The sequence below is a fragment of the Labrus mixtus genome, chromosome 2 (assembly GCF_963584025.1).
Source record: "Labrus mixtus chromosome 2, fLabMix1.1, whole genome shotgun sequence".
Classification (NCBI taxonomy): Eukaryota; Metazoa; Chordata; class Actinopteri; order Labriformes; family Labridae; genus Labrus; species Labrus mixtus.
In genome coordinates this window covers 6,280,374-6,307,398 of record NC_083613.1, presented here as the reverse complement: position 1 = coordinate 6,307,398, position 27,025 = coordinate 6,280,374, and the positions used below count along the sequence as shown (strand labels likewise).

General features: G+C 39.2%; 1 protein-coding gene across 1 annotated transcript; it reads right to left on the bottom strand.

Annotated features, from left to right (window-relative positions):
• On the bottom strand, positions 1-26,914 carry wdr17 (WD repeat domain 17). The gene is made up of 32 exons (XM_061048831.1): positions 26,823-26,914; positions 20,408-20,536; positions 19,668-19,851; positions 19,332-19,562; positions 18,686-18,796; positions 18,404-18,544; positions 17,298-17,420; positions 16,880-17,067; positions 16,638-16,806; positions 16,057-16,148; positions 15,422-15,504; positions 15,217-15,303; positions 14,225-14,389; positions 13,719-13,834; positions 13,166-13,252; positions 12,409-12,558; positions 12,190-12,320; positions 11,407-11,532; positions 11,024-11,179; positions 10,059-10,123; positions 8,921-9,053; positions 8,320-8,408; positions 7,331-7,430; positions 6,972-7,111; positions 6,624-6,735; positions 6,363-6,504; positions 5,408-5,510; positions 5,192-5,293; positions 4,777-4,875; positions 2,938-3,005; positions 1,403-1,500; positions 1-522 (listed from the first exon to the last, which is right to left on the bottom strand). The coding sequence occupies exons 2-32, from the start codon at positions 20,528-20,530 to the stop codon at positions 403-405; spliced, it is 3,834 nt and encodes a 1,277-aa protein (XP_060904814.1). The 5' UTR covers positions 20,531-20,536; positions 26,823-26,914; the 3' UTR covers positions 1-402.
• Positions 26,915-27,025: the final 111 nt, after the last annotated feature.

Genomic DNA, 27,025 nt, shown 5'->3' with positions numbered 1-27,025 from the left:
TAAATATGCAGTGGTAGCTTTATTCCAGCGTTTTCTTTTTTACAACAATAAAATAAATTAAGATCATATGTACAAACTCAAATCATTATCTGCTCCTCAGATAAAGCACAATGATTGTGTTGGCTAAGTTGTCGTCACATTACAGCTAAGCTAACCTCGAGCTCGTTTGAAACAAGTGAACTGTTTGTTCATGTCTTCTGGCTCAGGAAATTATAAAATGCAGTTGGCCGGTTGGCTGAAGCACAAAAATGTTACTCGCAGCCCGGTTTTCATTTTTATTTTCCATTACAGCACTTCACATTCAGCTAACTCTTTCATGGCAATGTCCTCTGTCTGTGTGTGTGTGTGTGTGTGTGTGTGTGTGTGTGTGTGTGTGTGTGTGTGTGTGTGTGTGTGTGCGCGCTAGAAAGGGTTGATGCGGATTCCTGTTCCCAAAGGAGAGAAGGGGTTGACTTTAGCCCACATTAGAGCATCATTCAGAGAAATTGCAGATTTACCATCCTCCAGTAAAAACACCGGACCCTGCAGGTTCAAAAGAAAATGAAAGCATTAGAAAGCTCCTCACTATATAAAAGCCAAGAAATTGTCCCCCAGAAAGACTTTTCTAATGGCTGTTTCTGTGCAAAGTCAATTAAACCTCATGTCATAGATTGGACATATTAAATTCAAATAATTATAAACTCAAAATATTTAAAAATTTGCTGGAAGAGAGAAAGTCTTGCTGCTCTCAGTTTGAGATGGTGGCCATGTTGGCTGCTCCAAGGGTTCCCTGTCCATTTTCCTTCTCTTCTCTACTTTGTATTGAAACATCCATTAAACTAAAGCCTGACAGATAAATCGGCCAGCCGATAATATCGGTCAATATTAGCATATCCACTGACCATCTGTATCGGCTAATTTTATTGTCGATATTACTAGATTTACTTAGCAGTCAAATAGCATTTCATTTGAATATCATTGAATTACACTAGAAGTTCTCTTTCTGGCTGTCACCAGCAGAGTGCGCTATACAGATTACGACAAACATTATCTTCAGAGTGTCACACGGTGAAGTACGTACAAGCACAGTTACTTTCCATATGAGTGACCATCTTGTCTTCGTTATACTCTATATCTTTTTAGTGTTTGATAACTGCATTTCAGGGGTCAATGCAAAAATGTGTAAATCCATCCATCCCTACAGATATAACATAGATATAAGAAAGATATCGGCCAATATATCGGTATCTAATTTGTGTCACTCCCAAATGTCGATATCGGTATGGGCCCCTCAGTCGGGTCCTATTTTAAACAATTTCTCATGTTATGTCTGTTGTGTGTGATATTCACAGATAGATAAGCCAGAGAAGATTTGTACTTAATTTCTAAAAAACACACAAACATAAATAATGTAAACACACACCTGTATTCTGTGTCCGGTGAAACAGGACAGCTGAACGTCAGAGTGACTCGGCAGATTGGAGCCTGTCACATAATCAGCTCCGCATAAAACTAAAGCATCTGAGAGAGAGAGAGGACATGTGTCACTGGTTAATGGTTATACACTTACATATATATATATAAAGCAGGTCTCACTCTGTCATTTATTCCCCTATGAGCCAGGATGTGTGAAATCCCCTGCTAGTGTTCTGCTGGCTGTTCCACGGTCCAGGCTAAAAACCAGTTCATGTAGTTCATCTGCCCTTTGCAAGATTTGAACACTGTCTTTGTCTTGATCTGTTTTCTCCTCACTTTGCCCCTACATCCTCTGAAACAAGAAGGTGCATTCTCAACCAAAAAAAATATTCACTTGCTTCTGCCATGTCTGATTTTGTCTGCAGATGCAAGAGAAGTAATAATGATGTTGATAAGAGAAGCCAAGAGCACATAGCACCCTCTGCAGGTTAAAAAGAGTATCACAATATATTTCTTTATTTATTATACAGTATATTGTCTCAGTTAAATTCTGAATTGTCCTTACTGGAATTGATTTTTGATTCTATCCTGAGGTATTGTTATATCCCTAGTGTCTGTTGTGTGTCTGTTGACAAGAGAGCTCGGGTATAACTTAATGTTTAAACAGAGAAGTTTGTTTGTTTGTGATCATGGATTTATACAAATTCTCATGAAAACTATGTATGAAATATTAAGAAGTAAAAGGAGCTAAAGCTATTTGATTTATCGATTCAATTATGTCACCACCAAAAGCAGTCTCGGCTCTGAACTCTTATATCAATGTCTTAGGCCTTCAGTTTTTTATTTGAGCCAAAACATAATCTTTGTTTACATTTTACCAAACTGGGACTGTTTCACACAACTAAACAAAACACAAACAGTTTGTTCAGGTTTGGGAAAACTTCAGAGTTTGGGCTAAAGAAAAAACATCAACAAGTGGTTTAGGTATAACATGTTGATCTTATGAGCAAACATCAGACCAACAAGTAATCTTTGATAATACAGCCCGGCCTTCACCTGCATCCCAATCTTTCCTCCTGAAGATGAAGTGAAACTGGGTTTCAAATCAGTAAATCTGGGTGTAAAATTATGGAGAGCTGCGTTTTACAAGAACACTAAATTCCTTTTCTTAAATCAAGGTTTATTTATGTTAACAAAATAATGTTATAGCGTGGAACAAACGTAATGCTTGTCTAAAAAGGTGAGAATTCATACACTTATTAATTCATGTGTTGCTTGGACCTTGTAAGCATTTCTTTAAGGATCCTGTTTAAACTTTATTTTGTTGAATTCATTTTATTAATGTGCCCATTTAAAAAAGCTAAACCTCCTCAAGTGTGAGTTCAAAATTATTTCTGTAATTTATTTAAAATTTAAGTTTTATTTCAGAAGGATTATATTTTGAAAAGTTTACAATAAAAACAAAACTCGTTCGTAGAAAAGTTGTGTCAACTTTTTAGGCCAGCCCAGCTGAAACACCTTGTTTTGAAATGTTCTATTTACCAGAGTCTGTAGGCTGGATTCTCCTCTCGAGGCAGCTGAACTCGTCTCTCTGGCTGTCTGATGGAGGACTGTTGAAAACACACAGAAGTATAAATATGATGCTGTAAACAAAATGCTGCAACTACTGTTTCTCTTTTCCTACAGTTCATCTGTAGCCCCTCCCACTCCAAGTTTATAATTACACAATATTTCAAAATTAACCTGGTATTAAAGCATTCCGAGTTGTCAAAGCAAAAGAATACATCCAATCAAGGTTATTCACATTTAAATGTCAGTTTCAGTTTCAGTAGCTTTAAGCAAAAAGATATGGGACCGTTAATGTAAAATTCATGCGACCATGTATTAAATATGTGAAGTAGGACACCTCTGTTTCATGAACCAAGCACAAAGACGAGGGCCGACGGGGTGTATATGTAACACACCTTCAGCAGGTAAGGGGTCAACAAATGTGTAGGTCATGTTAAATAAATAGAGAGGGAGTGAAGGATGATAACGAGGATTATTTGTTTACTATAGGGAAGTTTGGTGTGTGTAAGCTTTTGTGTGTTTCTGTGTCTTTGTGTGTGTCTGTGTGCGCTGCCTACGATCACTGATGGAGCCGCTCTGTCACACTTGGCAACCTGATACATCAGTCAGACTCCTTGCATGTGGTGCGTCGTGAATAACAAGTCATAAATGTGTGGACTGAATACATTCTGACAGCAGTCTCGTGTTTACAGACTTCACTCATTCTAACTTCCCCACATGATCCTCGATCCACAGTCTTCTCATGAGACATTAGAATCATATGTTTATCTCCTGTTACCTGATCTGTCAGTCAAGCAGCCGCAAAAACATCTTTGTCATCAGTCATGACGACAATGTCTGTCTCTACATTTTGACTATAAAGCCCTTTTCATATAGGCAATTCAAGGCGCAATATTTATGCAACAGGATCACTGTAGGATGGTGTAGCCAGTGGTGTGACACAACGTTGTGTGTGTGTGCATGTCTCGGAGTGTTTGTAAATGGAGCCACCAATGTTTGTTTACGCGTTGTGATGACAGCAGAGAGCTTTACGGCGGTGAAAATGCCTGAAGACTTTGCACTCCAGTGGGTGTAGGATGTGTGTGTGTGTGTGTGTGCGTGTGTGTGTGTGTGTGTGTAAACACTGTTCCTGGATCAGATTTTGCTGCTCTTTATCTTTCTCAAGTCAGATCTCATCTCTTGATGCCATGATGAAGCCTCTGCTTTTAGCTCCATAGACAACAGGGTGGCCACTGTCCAGTGATGTCACGCTCAGAGTGGAAAGTTTGAAGAGCATCTAATGAAGACTGAATGGAAATGGCTTAATGGAGGAGAAACCAAACTTTTGTTTCAGCACTTTCCTTTAAACAAAAGCGAAAAATGTCTACGGTCAGATGGTAGCTAATGTGTTATCAATTATGTTTTAAAAATGAAATATTGCCTGATGTCTCTCTGAATTTTCACTATTCGTTGCCTTTGTAGGTGCTTATAAATCAGGAGAAAGTGTTAAGTCAAAAAATTGACAGATTCTCAACATCTACATGACTCATAACCTGAAACACAGCAGGACAGCATGATTAAAACGTTTGAAGATGGCCCATTGCCTGAAAACAGTGCAGATATGGATCATTCTAATGCAGAGTGTTGACGACTTCTTCAGGCTCCATTCTTCATCTGACTCATTTAAAGAGGAGACGGAAGCTAAGAAATGTCCCCACCCTCCTCTTTAAACCCTTACTCAATCTTTAAATCTGATGTTTGTGTATGTTTTCAAGAAGATCGGACTTCATTCAGTTGAACAACGATGTCTTTGTGTTTATGTGTGTAACCTACTTGCTGTTACTCTGAGTGCATGCCCTCCAGGCATCGAGCTCCACAGACAGCTGCTCGATCTTCAGAGGAACACACACCTCCCTCCTCTTCAACAACTGGCTGAGAAAACAGAGAGAAAAACCCTGGAAGCTGGACTGATGCAATTTAAACATTATTATAACAATTATCTAAGTAAAGCTTGGCATCAAATTATCGCCGCAAACCACAGAGAAAATCACTCCAGCATACTCCAGCTTTGTCTGAGACTGTCTTCCTGTGTGCCAGCTCTTTCATATTTGGCTTAGCTCATCGTGTTTGTGCAGATTCATTTTCTATTTAACCCTCCAGAATCCAGTGAAATGGTAAAAAGTTGCTGCAGTTCACTGGAAGACTTCACTACAGTGACCACTGAATTGACCCAAAGTCGTGTATGTACCTGGTGTATTCATAGAGAGCAGGTACGATGGTAGAGTACTGTCGTCTTATGGCCAGCAGACCTCCAATGTAACCACACAGGATCAACAGCTCACTGCGGGATCTACACACACAAACACACACACATATACACACCACAATACAGTCTGACATCTTCTTAACAGATGAAAGGAAAATGATTAAAGACGTCATTAATGATGATAACAAATGTTCTCACTGTGTTAATTTGGCCATGATAAGGCGGTCTGTTCTGATGTAACTCAGCAGATCCAGGATGGGCTGAACACTGTCCACCGTCCAATCAGATCCTGCCAGCTGTTCTGGTGAGGAGGAAGAAATAAAGAGTGTTTCTGGTTCATCATTTATCAGATGTATTTGGGGCTTTAGTGTTTTATTTATTTATGGTTGCTGCCTTTTAATTTGTGAACATGACTTGACATGTCAGGTTCAGACTTTGTCATTCCTTCCCACAAAAACCTTAACTCACACCATAATGTCTCCTCATGGCTTTGCTTGGGTACATATTGTACACGTTGACTCATAGCACAGTCACACAAGTAGAGCGTTTCTTAGTGCAAACAGGGAGACCTTAAAAGCTACAGAGGGGGTTCTTGATCAAATTAAATAAGGGATCCCTACAGGTGAAGTCATATTTTTTAACAGTGATGTCCTCATGATTCTGATTCTGATAATTTTTTTAACCAAAAATCAGTTGTTACTTTGCTCTCGTTCAAAGCCGCCTTACTTCACCAACAAATACTGTAATTAAACCCTGCAGAACTTGTGACTCGCTGGTCTTATCCAGCTTGACTGGGGACTTTTTCTGTGTTATTGTGTGACACTAAAACTGGCACTGAACCAACCATTTAAAACACCAAAGTCAACAAAAGAAAATGAACTGATCAAGGCAGTGGAAGACAAGAAATGTTCTGCAAAGCAAATTGTTTTTGTCAATGGAATCTGGTGAGTTTAGAGAGAGCAATAAGCCACTATTCTGTTTTTCTTTTTTTTAACTTTAGTCCTTCTCTGAAGCTATTATTGCTGTAATGTTGTCAATCAGTTTGAATAATTATCTATCCATCTAAGTTGCATCATCGTGTTTAAAATGTGAAGATTGATTTAGTACCGTTGGTTACCTCAATAACACTGAGGTGAAACTGTTCTGTCAATACCTTTTACATAATCTATCCCAATCTGCAGGGCGTTCTCAGGTTCAGAGCTCAGCAGGTGAAATTTAACCGCTGAAAATAAATCTCCTTCACGCTTTGCTTCTTCTGCCAAGGCCTTACACCCCTCTAATGCAGGAAGACCACACTGAAACCACAGAAAAAGACAGAATCACGTTAAGAATCTTAATGTCAATATCAGACGCCATGACTCACTCTATTTCATCTAAAACTTGTTCTAGATCCAAGTTAATGATGACTACTAACCTTTTCATGTAACTGGTTGATTTCATCAGCACTTCCTGGGTAAAATGCACAAAGCTTTGCCAATAAAATGAGGTCGTCAGGAATCATTTGAAGAAGTTCAGCTGAGAGCTCCCTGAATGTAAACAAGGGTAAAGATAAACGAGTTTTCTGAAGACAGTCACTGTGTCACCCCAGTACAAGCATAGGTGAAGATATCCCTTTTCCACTTTCCCTCCCTTCTCATCTAAAGCTAGATGTTCACATTTAAGGGGGGCAAAATATATAAATACGTAAAAATGAATAGGAAATTGAATGCTAGGTAAGTTTGGGTCTTTTCCACTAACTGGACATGTGTGCATGGAGACGTACCACGTGGTTGTGCTCATGTACTTCCTGGCCAAGAGTTCAAGGCAGTAGGCTGTGCTCTGATTGGCTTTCTCTCCCAGAACGAGGCCCACACATGCGGCCAACTCCAGCTCATTTCCTCTGATCAGACTAGACATGGCTAACTAAAAACAAGACACACATCCACACATAGTTCAGTCATATTTTTAAATCTATGCTTTATTATTATTACCAGAAGTCATGATGAAGGAAATATAATGTGTGGAGCTAATGGTAGCCCTGCCTCCATGGTCAGGTGTCCAGGTGTTAATAATGTATCCCAGGCATATACCCACACTCTACATCCTGCTAGTCAGATCAGGTCAGACATGGTGAGGATTTACCTTGATGTTGTCCACAGCTAGATGGCAGCACGCAGCCAGGATCGAGCATCCATCCTGGAAGTACCACTCTGCTAGCTCCTTACAAACCTTATGGAGAAGACTTCACGGAGAAAAACAGGAAATAAAATCAGGGATTGTAAACAGAGCTCCTCAGCTCACAGATAGTCTAGAGTCAGAGATCAGATCAGTTACAATGATAAATAAATTCCCTAGCAAGGATGCTAAGCTAATTGAGCTTTCCGTTTGCCTCTCAGTTGAGAAGAGTTTGGTGTTCCATGTTTTTCAATAAATCTTTAATACATCACTCCTTTAACTATGAGGAGAAGAGAAAGAGAAATACAGTCAATTAAGATCCTTTATTATTCTTATAAATCCAACATTTCTACTTTGAAATGAATTCAAACTAATACTTTTTACTCATGCAATTTTTTATGTCTTGCTTTTTACAAAGATTATCTTCTAAATAGTTTTACTAGGATTTTTAGTTTTTGCTGCAGATACAGTTAGACTTTGTTATCTCAAAATATGGACTTTTAATTGTCTAACTTTGAAATAAAACTTAAATCAATTCCCTACTGTACATGCTTCTTCACTTCTGCATCGACTGAATCAAATAGATAAATGTAGCCGATATTAGCTTCATCCAAAGTGGCTTCTGTTGTGCATGACTGAGCTAACAACAAATCTGTGTTTGGATTATATTTCAATGGTAAATTGTCCAATTGTATTTAAGTTTCTCTTGCTACAGTGTTTTTCAACTCTAACACTAATTAACAAATGTAAACTACATATTCTACATTAAATGAACTGTATAAGCATCTCAATTATTTCACTAAATCTGTCTGTGTGTTAGTGATTTAGTTAGCAGTAGCTTCAGGGCTAATGTGTTTCAGAAATTTGTGCTGCGCCCTTAAATTTGAAGTTCAGTTTTAAGGAGTGTGTGTGTGTGTGTGTGTGTGTGTGTGTGTGTGTGTGAGAGAGAGCTTTACCTCTGGTATTGCTGTCTGTTATCCACGTCATTAGTTGTGTGATTAACTGCAGAGGTCTGAGGTGAACGAATGTTCCCTTCACAGGCTCCCTGAAATGTACGATTACTTTTTATTAGTATTACCTCGTAACAAACATTTTCTCAAACAACACAAACACAGTGAACTCTCTCCTTGTCTCCCTTCACTTATTTATTCACTCCTTGATCTGTAACCTAGGATGGCCAGCAGGGGCTCACTCTCTCCTATCAATAATAACTGAAGTGTCAATTATAAGTACCCTCAGCACTTCTGTTCTGTGATGGCTGGATTTCCAGCATTTGTTTTCCTTGCAGTTTTTTTCTGAGTCTGCATGTTTTGGATTTAGAATTGTTTATGTTTTATGGTTAGCTGTCGATGTATTTCTTTCTTTTGGACAGCACATGCTTTTATTCCCATCCCGTTTCCCCTTGTTGCATTTGTTTTTTGACTCTTGCTTGTGTTCTCTTAATGGAAATCGTTTGGGCCGTTACAGAATGACTGCGCTTGTTGGCCACCGTAGTAACCATTTATTCAAGATCTACATTCATCCAAAGAAAATGTCTGTTACATGTCCTCTTATTACCTGTGCTACTATTAAGGCTTCCAGCAGTTGTCCTCTGCTGGTGAAAAAAGTTACAAGTTTTTTGATGTCTCCTGTGGCGATGCAGTATGGGATAGTGTCATCATTATCCTCAGCCATCAGCTGGTCAGCTCTCCTGTAACACAGCCGTATAAAAATGACATTACAAAGTATAACAAAAAAAATGTAAATAAAAGGCTTTACAGGAACATACACACACTCTGACAGAAACAAAAAGTTTTGCACATTTGTTGTGTTAACATTCAATTGAGCTACATTGATTCTCAGATTCTTGGTTTAAGGGGTTAAAAGTGTCTGCAGGTATTTATGATGTTTTTGTGGCTGCAAAACTGTCATGTCTGTGTTCTTTGACAAAATAGGTGGTGATAGGTTTTTTTTTTTTTTTTTTTCAAACCTGCTACCAAAAATGATACACACATATGAGTGTAGACTTTTGGATGCAGGATTTCATTTATCTATTTCAAATTTATTTTACCAGGAAATCCTACATTTTCATTAAGATTCGGGTAGGAAGCGGGGCCAAGCCACTGCCACTCTCCAGCAGGCTTCCAGCTAGTGTCCTCCCTTTTATGTCAGAGCCAACATGAGGCTCTCCCTGCTGCTTCCCACAGCCTTCAGACAGCACTCTTCCTCTTTTGTCATCAGGCTCCACAATGATTGAGATTGGAATCCTGGACATCCCACTTCCACTTGTAAAAGCCACTCTAGTCCACCTTTTGTCCTGACAGTCCTGAACCAGCTGGTGATATGTGGCTGTTTTTTCTTCTAAATGGCTCCTCCAATGGGACAATCTGTTCAACCAGAATAACTTTCTTTCCCTCCGAAGACTCCACTGGGATGTTTGATCTCATAGATGTGGACAGAATCTCTTCTGGTCAGTGGAGCAATATCCTGAGGTCTGCCTTCATTTCCCATGCCTCGGTGGACTGCAACAGATTCTGTCTGGCTTAGCTCTGTCCTACATCCGCTACACCTTTTCCACATGGGGGGTGGTGTTTTTTTTGCTTATCTAAACGTGCAATTGGAGTAGATATCTACAATTACAATGTTTTTTATGTGTGATTTAATCTGGTTTTGAATAGGTTAAAAATCGTAACCCACAGACAGTAACAAGGCATACCTCTGCATGAGCTTCTTCCAGTACTTCATGGAGACTCCTGGTGCCACAGATAAAGCTTTCTCCCACTGAAACAGAGATACTGTTGTTATTCTCCATCTGCTGAAAGCTCCAATGAGAAGATTTTACTGGTTATATAAAAGTTTGCAATTAATGTCGATCCCCTTATGTGACCTAAAAAGCAAATAAAGAACATCAGCAACAAGATTTGTCATTTCTAGACAGTTGATTTTTGATATCTGTAACCATTGCTGCGGGGCAGGCGTCAGACAAAGTGAGATACAGCATCCTGCAAATACAGCCCTTTGTTTACACCTGCAAAGAACCCTTTGACTGTTAACTAAAAGCAGGATGAGATTTCATCAGAAAACACTACTTTTACATGTACAGGACAAAATCAGCAGAGATTAGACAAACTGCTGCGTCCACAGGGGTCGCCAAAAACGTCACAAACCTCACAGATCCTCACAGGAGCTTTAAGTTAGTTTGTCATTTTAATCTATTTCTTCTTTAAATCTTTGTGTTTATGATTAAACAAATATAATCATTACAGTGGCTTTGACCTTTCAACTGTCTGCTTTTGCAGGTGATTCACGCACAAAGGCTTTAATTCTTCACTCTCAGATTCCTTCACAGCCGAAGCTTTAAACGTCACTGGTGCTTTAAAAAATGCTTCATTCCAACTGACGGTTATAACATTTTAACAACTAGGCACATTAGTGAGATAAGAAGAGAAAAGCTTAACTAAGAAATACAGTGCTGTACATGAAGTAGACATAATTACATCATGTCCACCTGATACCAACTTATAGTTTACAACAGTTTACTTCATAAGGCTTCATCCCACCATCACTACCTGACGACATAGATTAGTGCAGGGGCTGATCCACGGGCAGACACAGACAAATTCCAGTAATGAACACAGATAATAAAGTCTTCCCAGTGTATCGTATTCACACTCTCTTTACCTGTCCCAGCTCCACCATTAATTCACAGTATCTCTGAATCTGTCCCAGTCTTAGGTGGATGTCTGCTGCTTCTTTCAGCCGCTCCTCTTTACTCGGAGCTCCAATCCCTCCTCCAAACTTTGACATCTTGACTATAGTGAGCTCCTGTGCTGCAGACTGAAGAAACAAGAGGAAATATATAAGACACTTATTTTACCCACATATTTAACAACAATGAATGCACCCCTAAAGGTTTCCTCAGCTGAACACGACTTAAACATTATTGACTATTTATTCCCTTCTCCTTTCTCTCTAGCTAAAAGATTGTTGAAAGACCTCACAGTGCAGTGTCTCTGGTGTCTGTTCATCTTTCTGTTCTGATCACAACAATTTAACATACTCACTGTTTTAAACTTGAGCAGGTGTTTCATGTGCATCACTCCTTTGCTGTAGCTGGCAGGCAGCAGAGAGTCATCCTGACCGTTCACAACAGAAACCAAGTCCCACAGGTTACTGCTGCCCCCTGGAGGCTGAGACGAGACAAACACACAAATAATCATTCAGCAGACATGCAATGTAAGAAAAAGTGAAAAAAAAAAAAAAAGATAGTTGATTCATTGATAGGTGATGAGTGAAAACTAAAAACTTTCTAGCTTTATTTCAATCTTTTGTGCTGTAAATTTTCTTTACAGAATATAAAAAACACAAGTTGGACCTTTTACAACAATTTCATAAAAAGCTGCAGATAGTCAGTATCATTAAAAGTATACTTTTACTTTGCTTTTTCTGTTGTTGTTTTATTATTATTATTATTATTATTATTATTATTATTATTATTAATAATAATAATAATAATAATAATAATAATACATTTTGAGGGCATTAAAGACCAACACCAGAGTGTCCCTGCTCTCTTACATTCCTTATCTGAGTAGGATTGTATTCCGATTAGTAGTGCTCCAAGGCAAATAGCCGATCATTGTAAAGGATTTTGAGGTGGCTCCTGGCTCTGAAATCTGCTATAAGATTTGGAAGCTGGTTAGAGACTATAGTTTGTCCTTTAGCATTGAACTCTTCCAGAAGTAAAGTGATACACATTTAGCAGCAGCTAAAGAGAATCAGCCATCACACTGAAATAGACTCCACACAATAAAAATATGAACTATCAGTATTTTGGGTGCAGTTACCGAGAAGCATTCAGAGAACCAGCGCAGCTTCTTGGCCCTGACGTCTGAGCTCAGTTTATCCAGATCTTGTTTGATGTCTCGAGACATTTTACTGCAGAGCAGCGGCGGCGAGCCAGGAACCATTGCCGTGTCTGCAGAGACACACAACCACTGTGGTTAGATCAGGTTTGAGAGCATCAAATCATTAAAAAAAAAACAGACAAAGGAGTCTGTTATCACCTGTGTTTCCGATGATTTTCTCCCACGGCTGGTCGGTGAGGATGTTCAACAGCAGCGGAGAGATGAGTGGAGTGAGAGACCACAACCTTACTGTGCTGTCTCTGCTGCAGCTGGCCATGGTGAATGGACGGCTCTGATGGCACGTTAGACCTACAGACACATGCACACACCTTGAGTATAGAAAAGTCATGAGAGAAATAGTGGAGTATAATGTCGGTAACATGGTTCAACAAATCTAATAAAGACATGACAGCTATGTATCATGTCATTCTTCAACACATTGAAACCTTTAGTTTGCATACAATTTAAGTAAACATTACATTTGTATTTTATTTTCATTTTCATGGCTGTAATTACATTTTCATCAGGAATTTTCAAAATTAAAGTGGAATCAAAGGTTGTGGGCCCTGTTTTCACATGTTATTATGAGTAAATGACAAATGACTCAGTAGATTTCCTCAGCCAGCAGCCGTGAAGGTCACACTTGAGTCTCCCAATGAGAAACGTATGGTAGAGCCATGTTATCCTTGAACACATTGAACCCCATCAAAACATGTGCAATACATTTTTTGTTTTAGCTAGCCTACTGACAGACTCAAATTGCTATTCTGAGCGTCTGAAAAAGATTACAGAAAGGGTTGCCTCAGAGGGTAAGCCTTTCTGGTGCAACACCAAACTGTCTGGTACCTTTCAGCCATTTGCACACCTAAACTTGTAAAAAAGGATCTGGCTTGGTCTTCCTGTGGTTCAGTCTTACCGTAGACATCAGCTCCATGATCATAGACTGAATCCAGACATGTGCCATCTCTTGTGTCCCACACTCTAATTGAATAATCCCAAGAACCTGCCAAATGACACGACAAAATCAAATTCAAACCCAACACACTCTGAGTTTCTCGCAATGCAGTACATTTCCTTACTATTCACTTTCTTGTGTTCATAATGATACCATATCACAAAACCTTAATATCCCTACACCCCTGATGGTGTGGACTGGTGTTGGGGTTAATAAAAGAATATGAAGATGTGGGCCTTTTAGAGGCACGAAATGAGCTGTAGTTTTTAACCTAACATTTGTTTAAAAAAAGAGTTTGATGAAGTTGTTGTAATTCCCCACAAGGACCACTGGAGGTCACTAGTGCTGATACTGTTAGTAAAAGTCGTTTTCTGATAACTGCCAAAGTATTTTTATTTGAACACAATGTTCAACGTCATCAGTTCATTGTGACAAAAAAACATTTCTAGCTTGCTAACACAAATCCACTGGAACTTAGTTCACAAAATATGTGATCTGACAGGAGGAACATTACCTGATATAAGAAGGTAAGGAACCTCCGTGTTCCACATTAGTCCTCTGACTGGAGCTGTGTGACCACTCAGCACATTGATGCAGGCGTCCTGTGTGTAGTCCCATATACGAACAGTACTGCACACACACACACACACACACACACACACACATTTTGATTATATAAAGGGAAATGTCCACATATGTGAACGCAGAAAATAAATATTCTTGTCTCAGTCTGTGAATTCACATTTTTTTCTGGTGTTGAGGGAGCACTGCACAGCAGGAGCTCCACATAGACACACAGTCAGACACACACAGAGCTGCGCTCCCCTCACTGGCTCCGCTGATACCGTCTTACCTGTGTAACACCTCTGTAACCTCCGAAGACGGTACAAATAGGGGATCACTTTACCCCCCAATTACAACGCTATGACATTCAGATTGATTGGACAATGTTCTTATTTGATTCCTTAAACATCTATTATCCGGTCTGCATGAGTCCCTTCTCTGTGTGTGATAACTCACCCATCATCTGATCCAGAACACAGTATACCCTCTCTGAGTGGAGACCAGCGAACATGAAAAACTTTGGCTAAGTGCCCAGTGAAGACTTTCAAAGGCTGATCAGAGCTAGTGGCCAGGTAGTACACACGGACATTTTTGTCCTCACAGCCTGTTGCGATCATATCCCTGCAAAGACAGAGAGAGAGATATATATATATTATATATATGTACAGAGAGAGAGAGAGAGAGAAGAAGGGTGTGTGAAAATCTGTGGTCACTCATTATGAGATGCTTGGTCACTTTGATTAACAAGGGTGCTGCTAGCTGTCTGCTACATGTCACCTCAGCTACGAGTCCCTGGTGAGCCAAATGTGGACATTACGGTGGATAAACATTATAACATCTCTGTCTTGCTTGAAGGTAGATACATACGCTTTTTTAAAATGTGTTAGTTTTGCTAAGTTTATTGCTTCCGTCAGATGTTTTGCATCGTATGAGGTACAAAAAAGCTGCACAATTTCTAATTAAATCAATTTGATTGGTTGAAAAATATAAAAATTTGGGTGGTGATTTTTCAGGGAGGAGTTGGTGGTGGGTCCTGAGGCGAGATGAGTTGAGAACCACTGCTCTAAAACACGCAGTGCTTCACCGTCTGTTGTACTGTAAATAGGTCTGTATTATTGTATAACGTAGACAACAAAGCATTTAGTCCGACTTCTCCCTCTCTAGCGCCAGTCTCTTGTCCAAGCATGCTTACTTCTGGCTACAAAGCTAGGATGGTAACTACCACTTCATCCATTCTCAAAAAGAGATTTTTCATTTTCTTTTCAATTACTGATAAATGCATGGCCTTTGAAACATTTGCCTGAAAAATACGTTTTTTTATTTCTTGTGTTATGTCTCTCAGACACAGTCTTAACAAAAGATGAAGTCAGCCTATTTATAATAGGTCACCCTAGTTCATACAGCCAGTGTTATCTTGAGTGTTGCGTGGCAGCTTATTGAGATCTTACTTGTTGTTCTGGCTCCAGTCACATCCAAACACAGCAGCAGGATGTTTGTACTTGTGGAGGATTTTCCCATCGATGGTCCGAATGATACTGGGGTAAAACAAAAGACAACATTTAAAACTTTCAAAATAAGACAGATATTCTTTTATCTGTTTATTACAATAGATACTTTTGAGAATAAAGGCCAACCAAAGAAGATGAGACTCACCAGAATCCATCTCCACTACAGGTTGCAATCCTCTTAGAGTCTTTGTGACTCCATGATATACAGAATATACCATTCTTACCATGCTGCAGGAGGACAGAAAGGATTTCATTGAACAGGCTCATATCAGCAAACATTTTGAAGCAGGTATCCTTTGAATTAAGGTTTGACGCAAAACATAAACATTTTAAAATCTGAACTGATTTGGAGATACTTCAAATATGTTTATTTAAAGGCTTTATATGTGATTTTTCACACTTAAATGTAATATAAGTTTTGAGTTATGAGTTTTCAGAGTCCTATCTTCAGTTTGTTTACATCGCCAGGACGGCCGGCTGACTCCTCCCCTCACGTATAAAAGTTGTTTAATTTAGGGACTAGAGAAAAGAAGAATAACATACTGTACTCACTGCTTAACTGTGTTTCTAGATCACGCTCATTTCAGGTAAATTTACATGCAGTGTGAAGATATGAGCTTAATAAAGATCACTAGCATTAGCATGCTAACACAACAATGCAGCGCCAGTTGTTTTGGTTTCATGCTGGTGCTCAAGGGCGACATCTGCTGGATATAAAGCCTTTAATGAATGTGAAGCCTGCCAACATTAAAGTAATTTGTCAGTGAAAGTCAAAGTAACCTCATTGAAGCGAGTGATGATTTTTCCTTTCCTGACGTCCCAGATGAACGCTCCATTACGAGACGTCGCTCCTGCAATGCAGTTCAAGTCTCCTTCGAAGAACAAAGAGAAAGGTCTGCAACTTTTCCAATATAACATTTTTACTTTAGATATTAATGCTGTGTATGTACGTGTCTTTTGTGAGCTGGGATGATTATGTTATTGTTAGGGCTGTAACAGTAAGTGTATTCATCCAATATCGTCACAGTTCAGTGCTTTCAGTCATACGACAAACATGCCTGAGAGGATAAAAAAAGCAGTCGCACACGGCAGTATCCACACACCAGGTGACGGTGTTCAATGCTCTTAACTGTTTGCCAATACTGCTATTACACAACAAACGCGGAAGAGGAAGCCATTGTTACACCATTGTTCAATGGTGTATTGATAACATCATAGTCATTTGGGGTTCTGGGTGCAACTTTTCACATGGTTCTTGGTATCACCTTTTGTGTTTGGATCTGGGTATAACCTTTTTTTTACAGGCTCTGCCAGGAACTAAAAATGTTCCCCTATGAGGCGAATTGGCGGGATTGATCTACCTGGAGCCCAGGACAGCGAGTAGACCACGCCCTCATTGCCGGGGGAGGTGTAAACAGCGGTCAGTGTGTTTGTGTCCCAGATTTTGATGGTTCCATCAAAACTAGCCGTGGCCAGCAGGTTTGGATCATCAGGCTTAAACTTGCAGTCAAAGATTGTCTCCACATGGCCCTGAAAAAAAAAAGTTTAGTCAGGTGTGAGCATGTGCAAGGTGTTTACTGTGCTAAAGGATGTAACAGAATACCAAGTCTCGTAGGAAGTCCCATTTCTTGGCCCCCATGTCGTAGAGCCCCACCCCCCCATCCATGAAACAGCACACAGCGTGGCCCGGAGGCAGAGAGAAGGACCGGTTCTGTGACAGGGTTGGGGGAGGAACAGCCTCGCTGGTGGAACTGGTGTGCTGACTTTTACTCGGAGAGCAGGAACTCTGAGCTGGGGAGAGAGAGAGAGAGAGAGAGAGAGAGAGAGAGAGAGAGAGAGGGAGAGAAAGAGAGAGAGTAACTGAGACCAGGATACTTATTCATAAATTGGAAATATCTGAGAGTAAAGATTAAGTAAAAAAGTATTCCTACATTAAACAGGAGAGCTTGCATCATAATAATGTATTTATTTATTTTCCTTGACATGCACATTTATGTTGTACTTTATGTCAAGTTTTTTACCTTTCTTGGCCGGAGGGGAGTTGAGAACATGTAAAGCATGAAATCCGGTCTTTTTAAGTTTGAAGCTGTCCAAAGGAGTGGAGTGAGAGACGTTCCAGACTCTCAACACCCCGACCTGTGAGTCTGACAGACACACAGAGACAAATCCATCATTCAGCAACGTCAATGAAACGTGTTTGTAAAGTACATTTACACCAGCTGCAACCAACAAATCAAAGAAATAAATAAGAGAAGACAAACAAACTAAACATATAAACACAAATACAGGACACACTCCGGGTATCAGACACTTACATATAAAAATATATATACAGTATACGTGTTACATCGTCAGTCATGTGATCTGAGGGGTCTCGGTGTAAGGGTTTGGGGTGTCCGTGATAAAGGAGGGTCGAGTCTTTTTAGCGCTTAAAAAAGCTTAACCATAACACTTTAATAAAAAGCTCAAATATACAGTACTATCCACAGCGGTGATGCATTTACATATTTGTCAAAGATGACAAGAATATCTGCAAGATTACAAATAGACCTTTGTTAATTGCAGAAATATCTTCATAAACGTATAAATATACATTAATTATCAAAAATCCTCCAAAGATCTTTTTGATGTCTTAAGACAGATACATTTCTTCTTTGAAGTGCACCTTATAATGGAAAGATGTGTTAAGCATGGGAGGATCAGTTGCTGTGTTTTGTTTGTCTCTCTTTTTTTAAAACTCAACAAAAAATGTTGAATACAAAAAGAAGTTGCCTCCAGCAAAGGTGTTATATATTTTCAATAGCCCAATAAACTGCTGTTAATATGAACTCTGTAATACTGGAGGATTAAAAAACAGGATTATGGGGCGCTAGGGGCACAGAGGTTAGTGCGTGCGCCCCATGTAATGGAGGCTGTAGTCTAAGCGGGCGGCCCAGGTTTCAAATCCCACCTGTGGCTCCTTTCCCGTATGTCATTCCCCACTCTCTCGCTCCCTGATTTCCAACTATATCCACTGTCCTATCTCTACAATAAAGGCACAAAAAAGCCAAAAGAAACCAGGATTATTCTGCTTTTAAAAAGTTAATAACAACACGTCCAACATACCAACTGTTTGCACACTCCTCACCTCCAGTGATGAACATGCCGGGTGCAGAGGGAACCCAGGCCATACACTGAACTGATGCAGCAGCTGAAGGGAAGCAGAAGGACGTGATACAAGTCAAGGCCTCGCTGTCAACCAGCCTGATGCCGTTATGGAGGTTTGACACTGTGACAGAGAAAACGAGTTACTGACAAAAACTGTAAGATAAAAAGCTAGTTTACTGTTCAAGTCCAAATGTAATATTTTGTTGGATTTAAATCACTTCAGGTTAAACATTCAGGTAGTGTTGTTAATCTGTATTGGTACCTAATAAATATTCAGATGACAAAAGGTCCCATTCCAGCGCACTGACAGGGTCCTCTTCATCCGTCCCCTCTAGTGACTCCGGACGCAACACGTGCTTTTGGCTTTTACTGCCTAAACAAGAGAGACAAACAGATTATTAGCCATGTTGCTGTTTATGGGAACTGGAGAGAAGAGCAGTGTAACACATGTTATCCTTTTAGAAAAAGAAAAGTCCTGAGATGTCTTTTATCATTGTTGCTGTTGTTTTTTTTGAATGGCTGATATCACTTACTGACATTTTCTGGAATTATTATAAAACGTCCCTGATTATTTGAAATATGTTTTAATTACATTTCTTGAGTTGAGGAACATTTTCACAATTGTTAAAAAGGACTTTTGTCAATAACAAGAAAGAAAATGGACTGTGTGAAACCATGATTTGAATCATCCCCATTAAATCCATTTTACATGGTAAAAACGGAATAGCTGGAATATTCATTCTTTAACAACAGAAAGCTGAGCTTCATATTTCACAACAGAAAGTTTGATTATGAGAGTCAACAGCTATGTGTTGTTTAGCTGTGATTGAATTGATTGAAATCAAAACCAGCACAATCTACTTCACCTCTAAGTTGCACTGAATGCAGAGATATGAACAAAAACATACCCGGTTGAAAAATCGACAAACTCCCGTCTGTGTGTCCGAACACCAGTTTGCCTTTCTTAGTGGGATGCCATCTGAAGAGGCAGATATCAGACAGGAAGGAGTGGGCTTCTTTGTGCACGGTGACCCCGGGGTCAGAACCTCCATAGACCCAGATGTAGAGGGGCCCACGCTGGGAGACAAAGGCCACTCCGTCGGCTGAGTTCCAGCACCAGCTGACTGACGTAGGGACGCCTGGGAAGAAGGGGAGAAGATACTCTATTAGAGCCAATGAGAAAACAATAAACCAGCCTTTGCCCTCCATTGGCCAATAAAAACCAGGTGTAGATCATCCTCCACCTTTAGTGTTGTCGAGTCGAGCTACAGCCTTTTGTTCTGCTACGTTCCACACGATGAGAAGGTTATCAGCAGACGCTGATGCAAACAGGTCCGGGTTGTCAGGACACCAGCTGATGGCTGTAATGGTCTTCTTGTGTTCAGACATGATGGAGCGCAACTTGAACTCATTGTACTGCTGGTCCAACTACAACAAGGGGCAAGAGAGGGACAGAACAGATCAGATTTTCTCCTGTGACGGGTAATCATAAAGTCAAATCATTTTCTAATGAATAATTGCATAAAAAATACATTTAACCAAAAAAACACAACTATTGTAAATGTAAACTGTACTAATGGGTTGCAGTGAGTGAATGCTTAAAATATTCTGATGGAGGGGTTTTGGTGCTCTTTTGGCATCATGTCTATAAGTACACTCACCTAGATGAACAATTAGTTTGTAAATATTAAGACGTCTAAAAGATGTAAAGGTACAAAACATTTTGAAAATGCTGCAGGAGGATAAATTGACTGTAGTGATCAATAGTCTGCAATCAATGTAACAATCTTTCAGCACTAATCCAGCCGCCACACAGATTATTTTCCAGTCCTAAAATATGTATGAAAGAGGAATTTAAAAAACCACAAATACTCGCTTGAGTAACATTATGTGGTAACCTGCTTTGCTGTCATCTTTTTTTTTATCTACCCTTGTGAACACACCGTCTATAACACAAACACACACACACACACACACAGTTCACCTGGTAGATGTATATTGCCAAAGTAGCACAGTAGGCAAAGCGGTCTCCGCTAGCAGCACACACGTCTTTGTTCCATGGCTGACAGCCTGCTGCCAGCAAGCCCACCTGCTTCACTTTGGCCATCCTCACCTACAAACAGACGCAAACAAACATTATTCATATTTAAGTCATTACAAATCCAGAGAGTTGGAGTTTGTTGGAGTAGTTTGAAACATTTTAAAACCCAGCAAGAGTAAGCTTGACCTCTCTCGAGTATCAAAATCCAGAAATATCAAAGCCATACTCTGCTGCTAATGAAACGATAAGGCAACCTTAATACAACCTGTGAGTTTGTCATGTATTGAGTCGTGTTGGGGAGTGGATAACATTTGACCAAAAATGCATCTGCAGTTCATTAAATGATGCGGCTTAAAGTGGCTAGACGGCAAGTATTGATGTCTGATAAATGAAGAGCAGTAAAAACGGAAATGTAAAACTTTGTGAATAACTTTAGTCATACTTCCTATAGTTCCAGTATCTTTTCACAAACTGAGGCCTAACATGTAACAGTCCAAGGATAATTTTCAGCTGAAACACCATCTGCTGGGGTTCTATTTACTTGTTTGGATGTTTATTTCTTTGCAGGACAGAAAATATAAACTAAATAAAATAAAAATAAAAATGAAATGAAATCTCTGAACAGTATTCTTGATGGGGTTTTTGCGGCTGTAATGACTTTGTGTATCAGTACCAGAGACTGACAACATACTTAGATACTCCAAAGAGCCACAGGTTGAAGAGGATAAGATGATTAAGGAGAAGGAGACATGTAGAGAGGATTAAATTAATCTCTCCTCTGATTGGTTAAGACGGCTGCTTATCTACTGACTGAATGCATTCACTGTAAGGAGCCGACTCAAACTACTGTATGTTTGAATGGTGCTACTGAACTCATGGCAAGATTGAAAAAGATCAAAGAATGTTGTTTTCTGTGAGTGTGAGTTTAGTGTTGAATTGAAATAGTAGTGTTCCTTTTCTATCTTCCAGGAAATTACGACTTTAAAATCTATTTGTTAATGGATTTAAGTTAAATTGAATGATGAGTGTGTGGAGTGAGGTAGGAGGTGAGAGGTACCGGCATCGTTGCAGCTCTGGGGCATGACTTAAGTCATTAACAATCATTGTCAGTTCTTTTACTTGGCCTTTCTTTTGAAGACATTGTATTCTGTTTTTTATGAGACCTGTTCTGGAAAGGGCTCATTTTTCATTCTCAAAAGTTTGATGATTTGTCCTCGTCAACTCTATCATGCTCGTCATATGATAAAGTTGTGTGGACATTCACCACAATATGTTGAAGATAACGTTATAATGGTCTTAGTAAATTTATACACAAATTAATCCCAATTTTAAATGTTCCTTAATTTCAAAGTTAAACCTTACAATAGTCCTTACATCTTCTCCAGAGACCAGCCACTGAATCAAGTTAAAGTTAACCATAAAAAAGTGTACGAAAGAAGTGCATGCTAACTAGAGCCCAACCGATTAATCGGCCGATATCAGCATATCAAGTGACTATTGGTATCTGCATATTTTGTTGCAGATATGCACTGATAATACTAGATTTATTTATTTATTTATATATTATACTTCAAATAGCATTTAATTTGAGTATCATTGTATTAACGAGCAGTTCTCTTTCTGGCTTTCACCAGCAGAGGGCGCTATGTGGATTACAACAAACATTATCACTCTCCAGAGTGTTAAGTGGTGACACACATACATGCGCAGTTACTTTACAGTTAAAAGACCATCTTGTTCTGCAAGTGTTTGATAACTGCATTTAAGGATCAACGCAGTAAATGTGTTTATCTTTATCTTTCTCAACAGGTCGAAGCTAGATCTAAAAAGGATATCGGCCTTTATATCATATCAGATATTTTTTCCCCTGATATTGGTATGAGCCCCAAGAATCCCTTAGCAGTCGGCCCTCATGCTAACCTTCCAGATACACCCCCTTCAGTATCTTGATTGTGATGTCCTTAAGACAATCAAACCTAAAGTCAAATCAAAATGACACAGTATTGGGGCGCTGGTGGTGCAGTGGTCAGTGTGCGCGCCCCATGTATGGAGGCTTTGCTCCTCCAAGCGGGCGGCCCAGGCTCGACTCCCACCTGTGGCTCCTTTCCTGCATGTCATCCCCTACTCTCTCTCTCTCTCTCTCCCTGATTTCTGACTCTATACACTGTCCTATCTCTCCAGTAAAAAGGCCCAAAAAGCCCAAAAATAAATCTTTAAAATATAAAAATACACAGGATTGTCGGCTAAAGAAAGGATTAGTTTCTTTCTATCTTCATGAATGTATATTATGAAAAGTGCTCATGTAAAGTTATAATGATTAAGGAGTTACCTGGCAGACACACACCATGCTTCAGTCCACAAACGTGCAAGAGAGCTGTGACATGCATTTTGCAATTGCTTTATTTATTGATACCATTTCATTGTAGAGACTTTTTTAATCAAAAAGTAAGTTCTTGTTATCTCTCAAAAGTGGTTTACCCGAATCAGGGAGGAGGTAAAGGCCTAAAACAAAGGGAAATGGCATGGCAGAGATTTTTATTTTCAAAGGTAATCTTCAAAAACAGTGAATCAGTTAGCCTGCAATCTCATCCTGTAAGATGCAAATCACCTGATTTACATGCAAATGTCTCACTGACCCTTTTCTTTTCAATAGATAATGGTGTTAAAGAGTAATGACATGCAGTTGTCACAGTAATAACTGCACAACACTTTGATGGAGAAAGGCGTTAAGATACGAGTGGACCTTTTCTTGGCACCACATACAAATGAGATGTCTTTTTAAAAACAGGTGGATGATTTCCTCCTTCCTAAAATGTTGTCTTTATTTCTGTTTCCATGCTTATTTATTCCTATTTCTGCCCAGGGTTCAGAGTTAGCTTTCGTTCTCTGCTCTGCCACAGACTTCATGGTGACAAAAAGACGACAGGAGAAGCAAAACCTGCATCACAGTTTACACTGAAGACGATTTGAAACACTGACAACTCTCAGGTGGAGGCTTGAAGGCTCCAACACGCAACAAGTTTATTTAGTTTATAAATTCAGACTTTATTTCTACGATGTTTTTTCATTAGTGTAATATTTGAGTTCTGATTATGTAGAAAGATAAATTAGACAATTGTCTTTCAATTCAATGAATCCATCCTTTAAGCACAATGAACAGCAGCATTTAGAAATAACTCAGTCATTGAAGCTCAAAGACTCTGAGATCGATTGCCACCAGGGAACCTGAGAGGTAGTCTTACAACCTCAAATTTAAATTAATTTAAAAACAATGACTTGTGCTATTGTTATGTTGAGAGATTTGTTGTAACACAAACACATGGAGGAGAAAAGGAGTCTGAAAGAAAGTAGATGGAGGGCCCTGTTTTGCTCAACGCAAGAAATCAACACTTTAATTTACAACATATTAAAAGGATGAATTGAAAGGCTGCAGACTCTGTAGATGAGCTTACATACTGCAGTGGTTGGGATACAACGATTGTTCTTTTTAGTATGAATAATGTCTTTATTTCTTCTCTGAGGTGACAACTGGACTTTAGATTATCACGTTATTAGTCTGCCACTCGGGTGCAGATTATATTCATTACACAGCCGTTAAACGGGTTGCCATTAAGTACAGAAATGTATGATTCAGATGAATCCTAACAAACATTTTGACTATAACAGGTTGAAAACTCTTTCATTACCTGATTTATTTTATAACGCAACATTCAGGGCACCTTCCCATTGTAATGCAAACATCTGTGCACAATCATTAAAAACGCCTTCTTTCCATTGTGGCTTCAAAACACGCCATATTGGCGCCATGTTTGTTATCGGGGAGAAAAGAAACCCTCATCAGACAGTCTACAAGCATCATACAAAAACACATCTGCACACTCAACAGTCAAACATAAACCATAAATGGGTCCTCTATCTCTTCAGACATAACTCTCAAAATATTTACGGTGCACTATATTTTAAGGTATAGAGCATTTCCAGCCAGACAGACTCCCTCATAATACAGTCTGTTAAGCAATGTTAAAATAAACCTGGGCAGCTCAAGCTATATTTTAAATGGCAAGATCAAGGCAGGGAATAGCCGATGTGTATGCTGGTGCTAATGGGGATCCTAATAAAGAAAGAAAGAAAGCTTTGTACATCAGTGGTTGATATCTGAACCACTATCTTCACATTAGACATCGGTAATGGAGGTTTTCCATTCATTGTCACAGGAATCTTGTACGTTGAACTGGCATAAAAACATGAACAAGGTGTACGGGATGAGTGATAAACATTATCAAACATGATTGTGATCAAATCTATGTTGATAATGATTTGAAATATTTGGATATTTTTAACCCTCATGTATAAATGAGTATAGTCTGTGACCCTGCAGCATGTAAAACACATCTGATTCCCAGGCCACTTCCTACTGCACAGCATTGTTTCAGCTGCAGGTTGAGTAAGAGCGTCTGAGAGAGACAGTGATTTATCTTTTTTAAGAGTTTTTAATTCCCTGTTGCAACCAGTTTTAATTACCTGACCTATTCAATTTGAAGAGGAGACTTCAACCAAAACTTCAGCCTCCCTTAAAAACCTTGTGAATGATGAAAACTGGAGGAATCATAACCTAAAAAAAAGAGCTACACTAATGTTAGCAGCGGCTCGGCTTGCGGCTTCCCCTGGAAATGATGCACCAACATTTCAGATATTTTAATGCAAATCTGTGCTTATTAACGGTTTCTGAGAAGTTTGACTTTCAATATATTGACTTAAAATGTGTGATTAAACAAGTGAAGCGCAGGTTAATAAACTATATCGTAATTCAAAGTATGAAATGTCTGGTTTCCTCAGACCTCTGTCGTTATCAGGATACTCCCTACACTGGCAGCATTATCAAATGATACATCGATAGTGGTCATTATATGTAGAACTATCCCCGTTATTGTTGCCTCATTGTGCAGTGCTTATAATCAGGCCTGTTCTTTCCCTGCCTTCACATGTCAACACAGCTGCTGTGACTGAAGAAGATCAATTACAACTAAAGATGTTCCCAGGAGACCAGTCAAGGCTGCTCATCTCATGGGGAGCATTTAAAGCAGACTTGCTCACACTTAAAAACAGAAATGACTCAATAATAAATAATGAAAGGCGGAATGGATACCATAGAATAATTTAAGTATCAAGGACAGGTCTCCTCTGGTTAGTCTCTATCTGGTGAGCATTTTGAGTTCTTTTCAAGTGAAATTATAATCTTAAGTACCCAAGCAACATTTGACGAACCCTCCTGCGTACCACCATTGTTTGAATGGTTTTCCATATAGATACGTCTTCCAGCTCATGCACATCAATTTTTGACCCGCCAATCCCCAAACAATCATCACTTGGTGTTAGGCTATACAAGCTCTATTTACATAAGGTCTATATCAAAGAGTATTTGTTCAATACCATTCAAACCATATCACTTTGGTTATAACATTAAGAACACACAAAAATATCTTGAACAAAGCAGCTTCACATTACATCACACTTTAATTTAAATAAGTCTGTCCAGTAATCATTCATTTACTGTATTATTTAAATGAATAATTCCAGACAGAGAATTATTAGTTACTCTATATTCCAGTCTTTAAGTGAAACAGATAAAAAGTTATTTAGATTAGGAGAGATGCATTGCCTATTTGTTCCCTGCATAACAATTATTTTACAATCAATAGGCTACAAACACGTTATAATGTTTGGCATTGAAATTAAAGGAAGAAATATAAATATAACCTAATGTTATATTACTCTTGAATTAACATGGATTCGTTTTTTAAATCATGTAAATAAAGTGATGTGTGTACAATTACCAACAGGTCAAATCCAGAGGTGGTCCTTCAGGGGACAAAAAAAAAAACACTCAATAAAGCGGAAACCATGTATTCAATTAGCAATGGTTTATAAAAACAAACACCAGTTTTATAGATTTCTTAATGGTGATCAATTAGTACAATATAACAAGGTCGTTTGAGGTACATTTAAATGATTTGCTAGCCCTGTTTGATAGCGAATAACTAGCCACTACTCGTTTCTGCCTCTTCCCTGATTTATATTCCAGTAATACGTTAATGGCATCAACAGGTTTCAGCAGCAAAAAAAAACTAATCCGTGTTGGTGTGAACACTGAGTGTTATTTAGACACTTTAGTGTCGCAGATGTGGTCTCTTCTCAACAGGAAACATCGCGATATATTGGCATTAAACGTGCATTTAACAGAGTATCTTCCATTTTTTGCCTGCCACCGCTGCTGACTTGCATTGCATTAGCATGTTGCTAACGTGTGTGTCCGTGTCTTGTGCGTGTGTGTGTGTGTGTGTGTGTGTTTTCGTCTTACCGTCAGTTGTCAGCAGGTTCATGCACAGCGGACAGCTCCCAGGTACTGAAATGCTCACAGCTCCCTGAAGCCCCGCCTGAGAGGGGCGGGACCGACGGCTCTGATTGGTCCTCTGAAGTGCTCGTTGTGATCAGCTGTTGGCTGTGCAGAGTGTCAGACGGACTGTTTCTGTGTAAATAACATAGGTGTGTGTGCGTCTCCTC

Bases quoted from the DNA above. Each gene is read 5' to 3' on its own strand.
- wdr17 (XM_061048831.1), bottom strand. From the start codon at position 20,530: ATGGCCAAAGTGAAGCAGGTGGGCTTGCTGGCAGCAGGCTGTCAGCCA. The intron at 15,304-15,421 runs GTGAGTCTCATC...GTTTTACCCCAG, and splicing joins TGTAGTGGAGATGGATTCTG to TATCATTCGGACCATCGATG. The intron at 7,431-8,319 runs GTAAAGCTCTCT...TTCTCCGTGAAG, and splicing joins AACAGACAGCAATACCAGAG to TCTTCTCCATAAGGTTTGTA.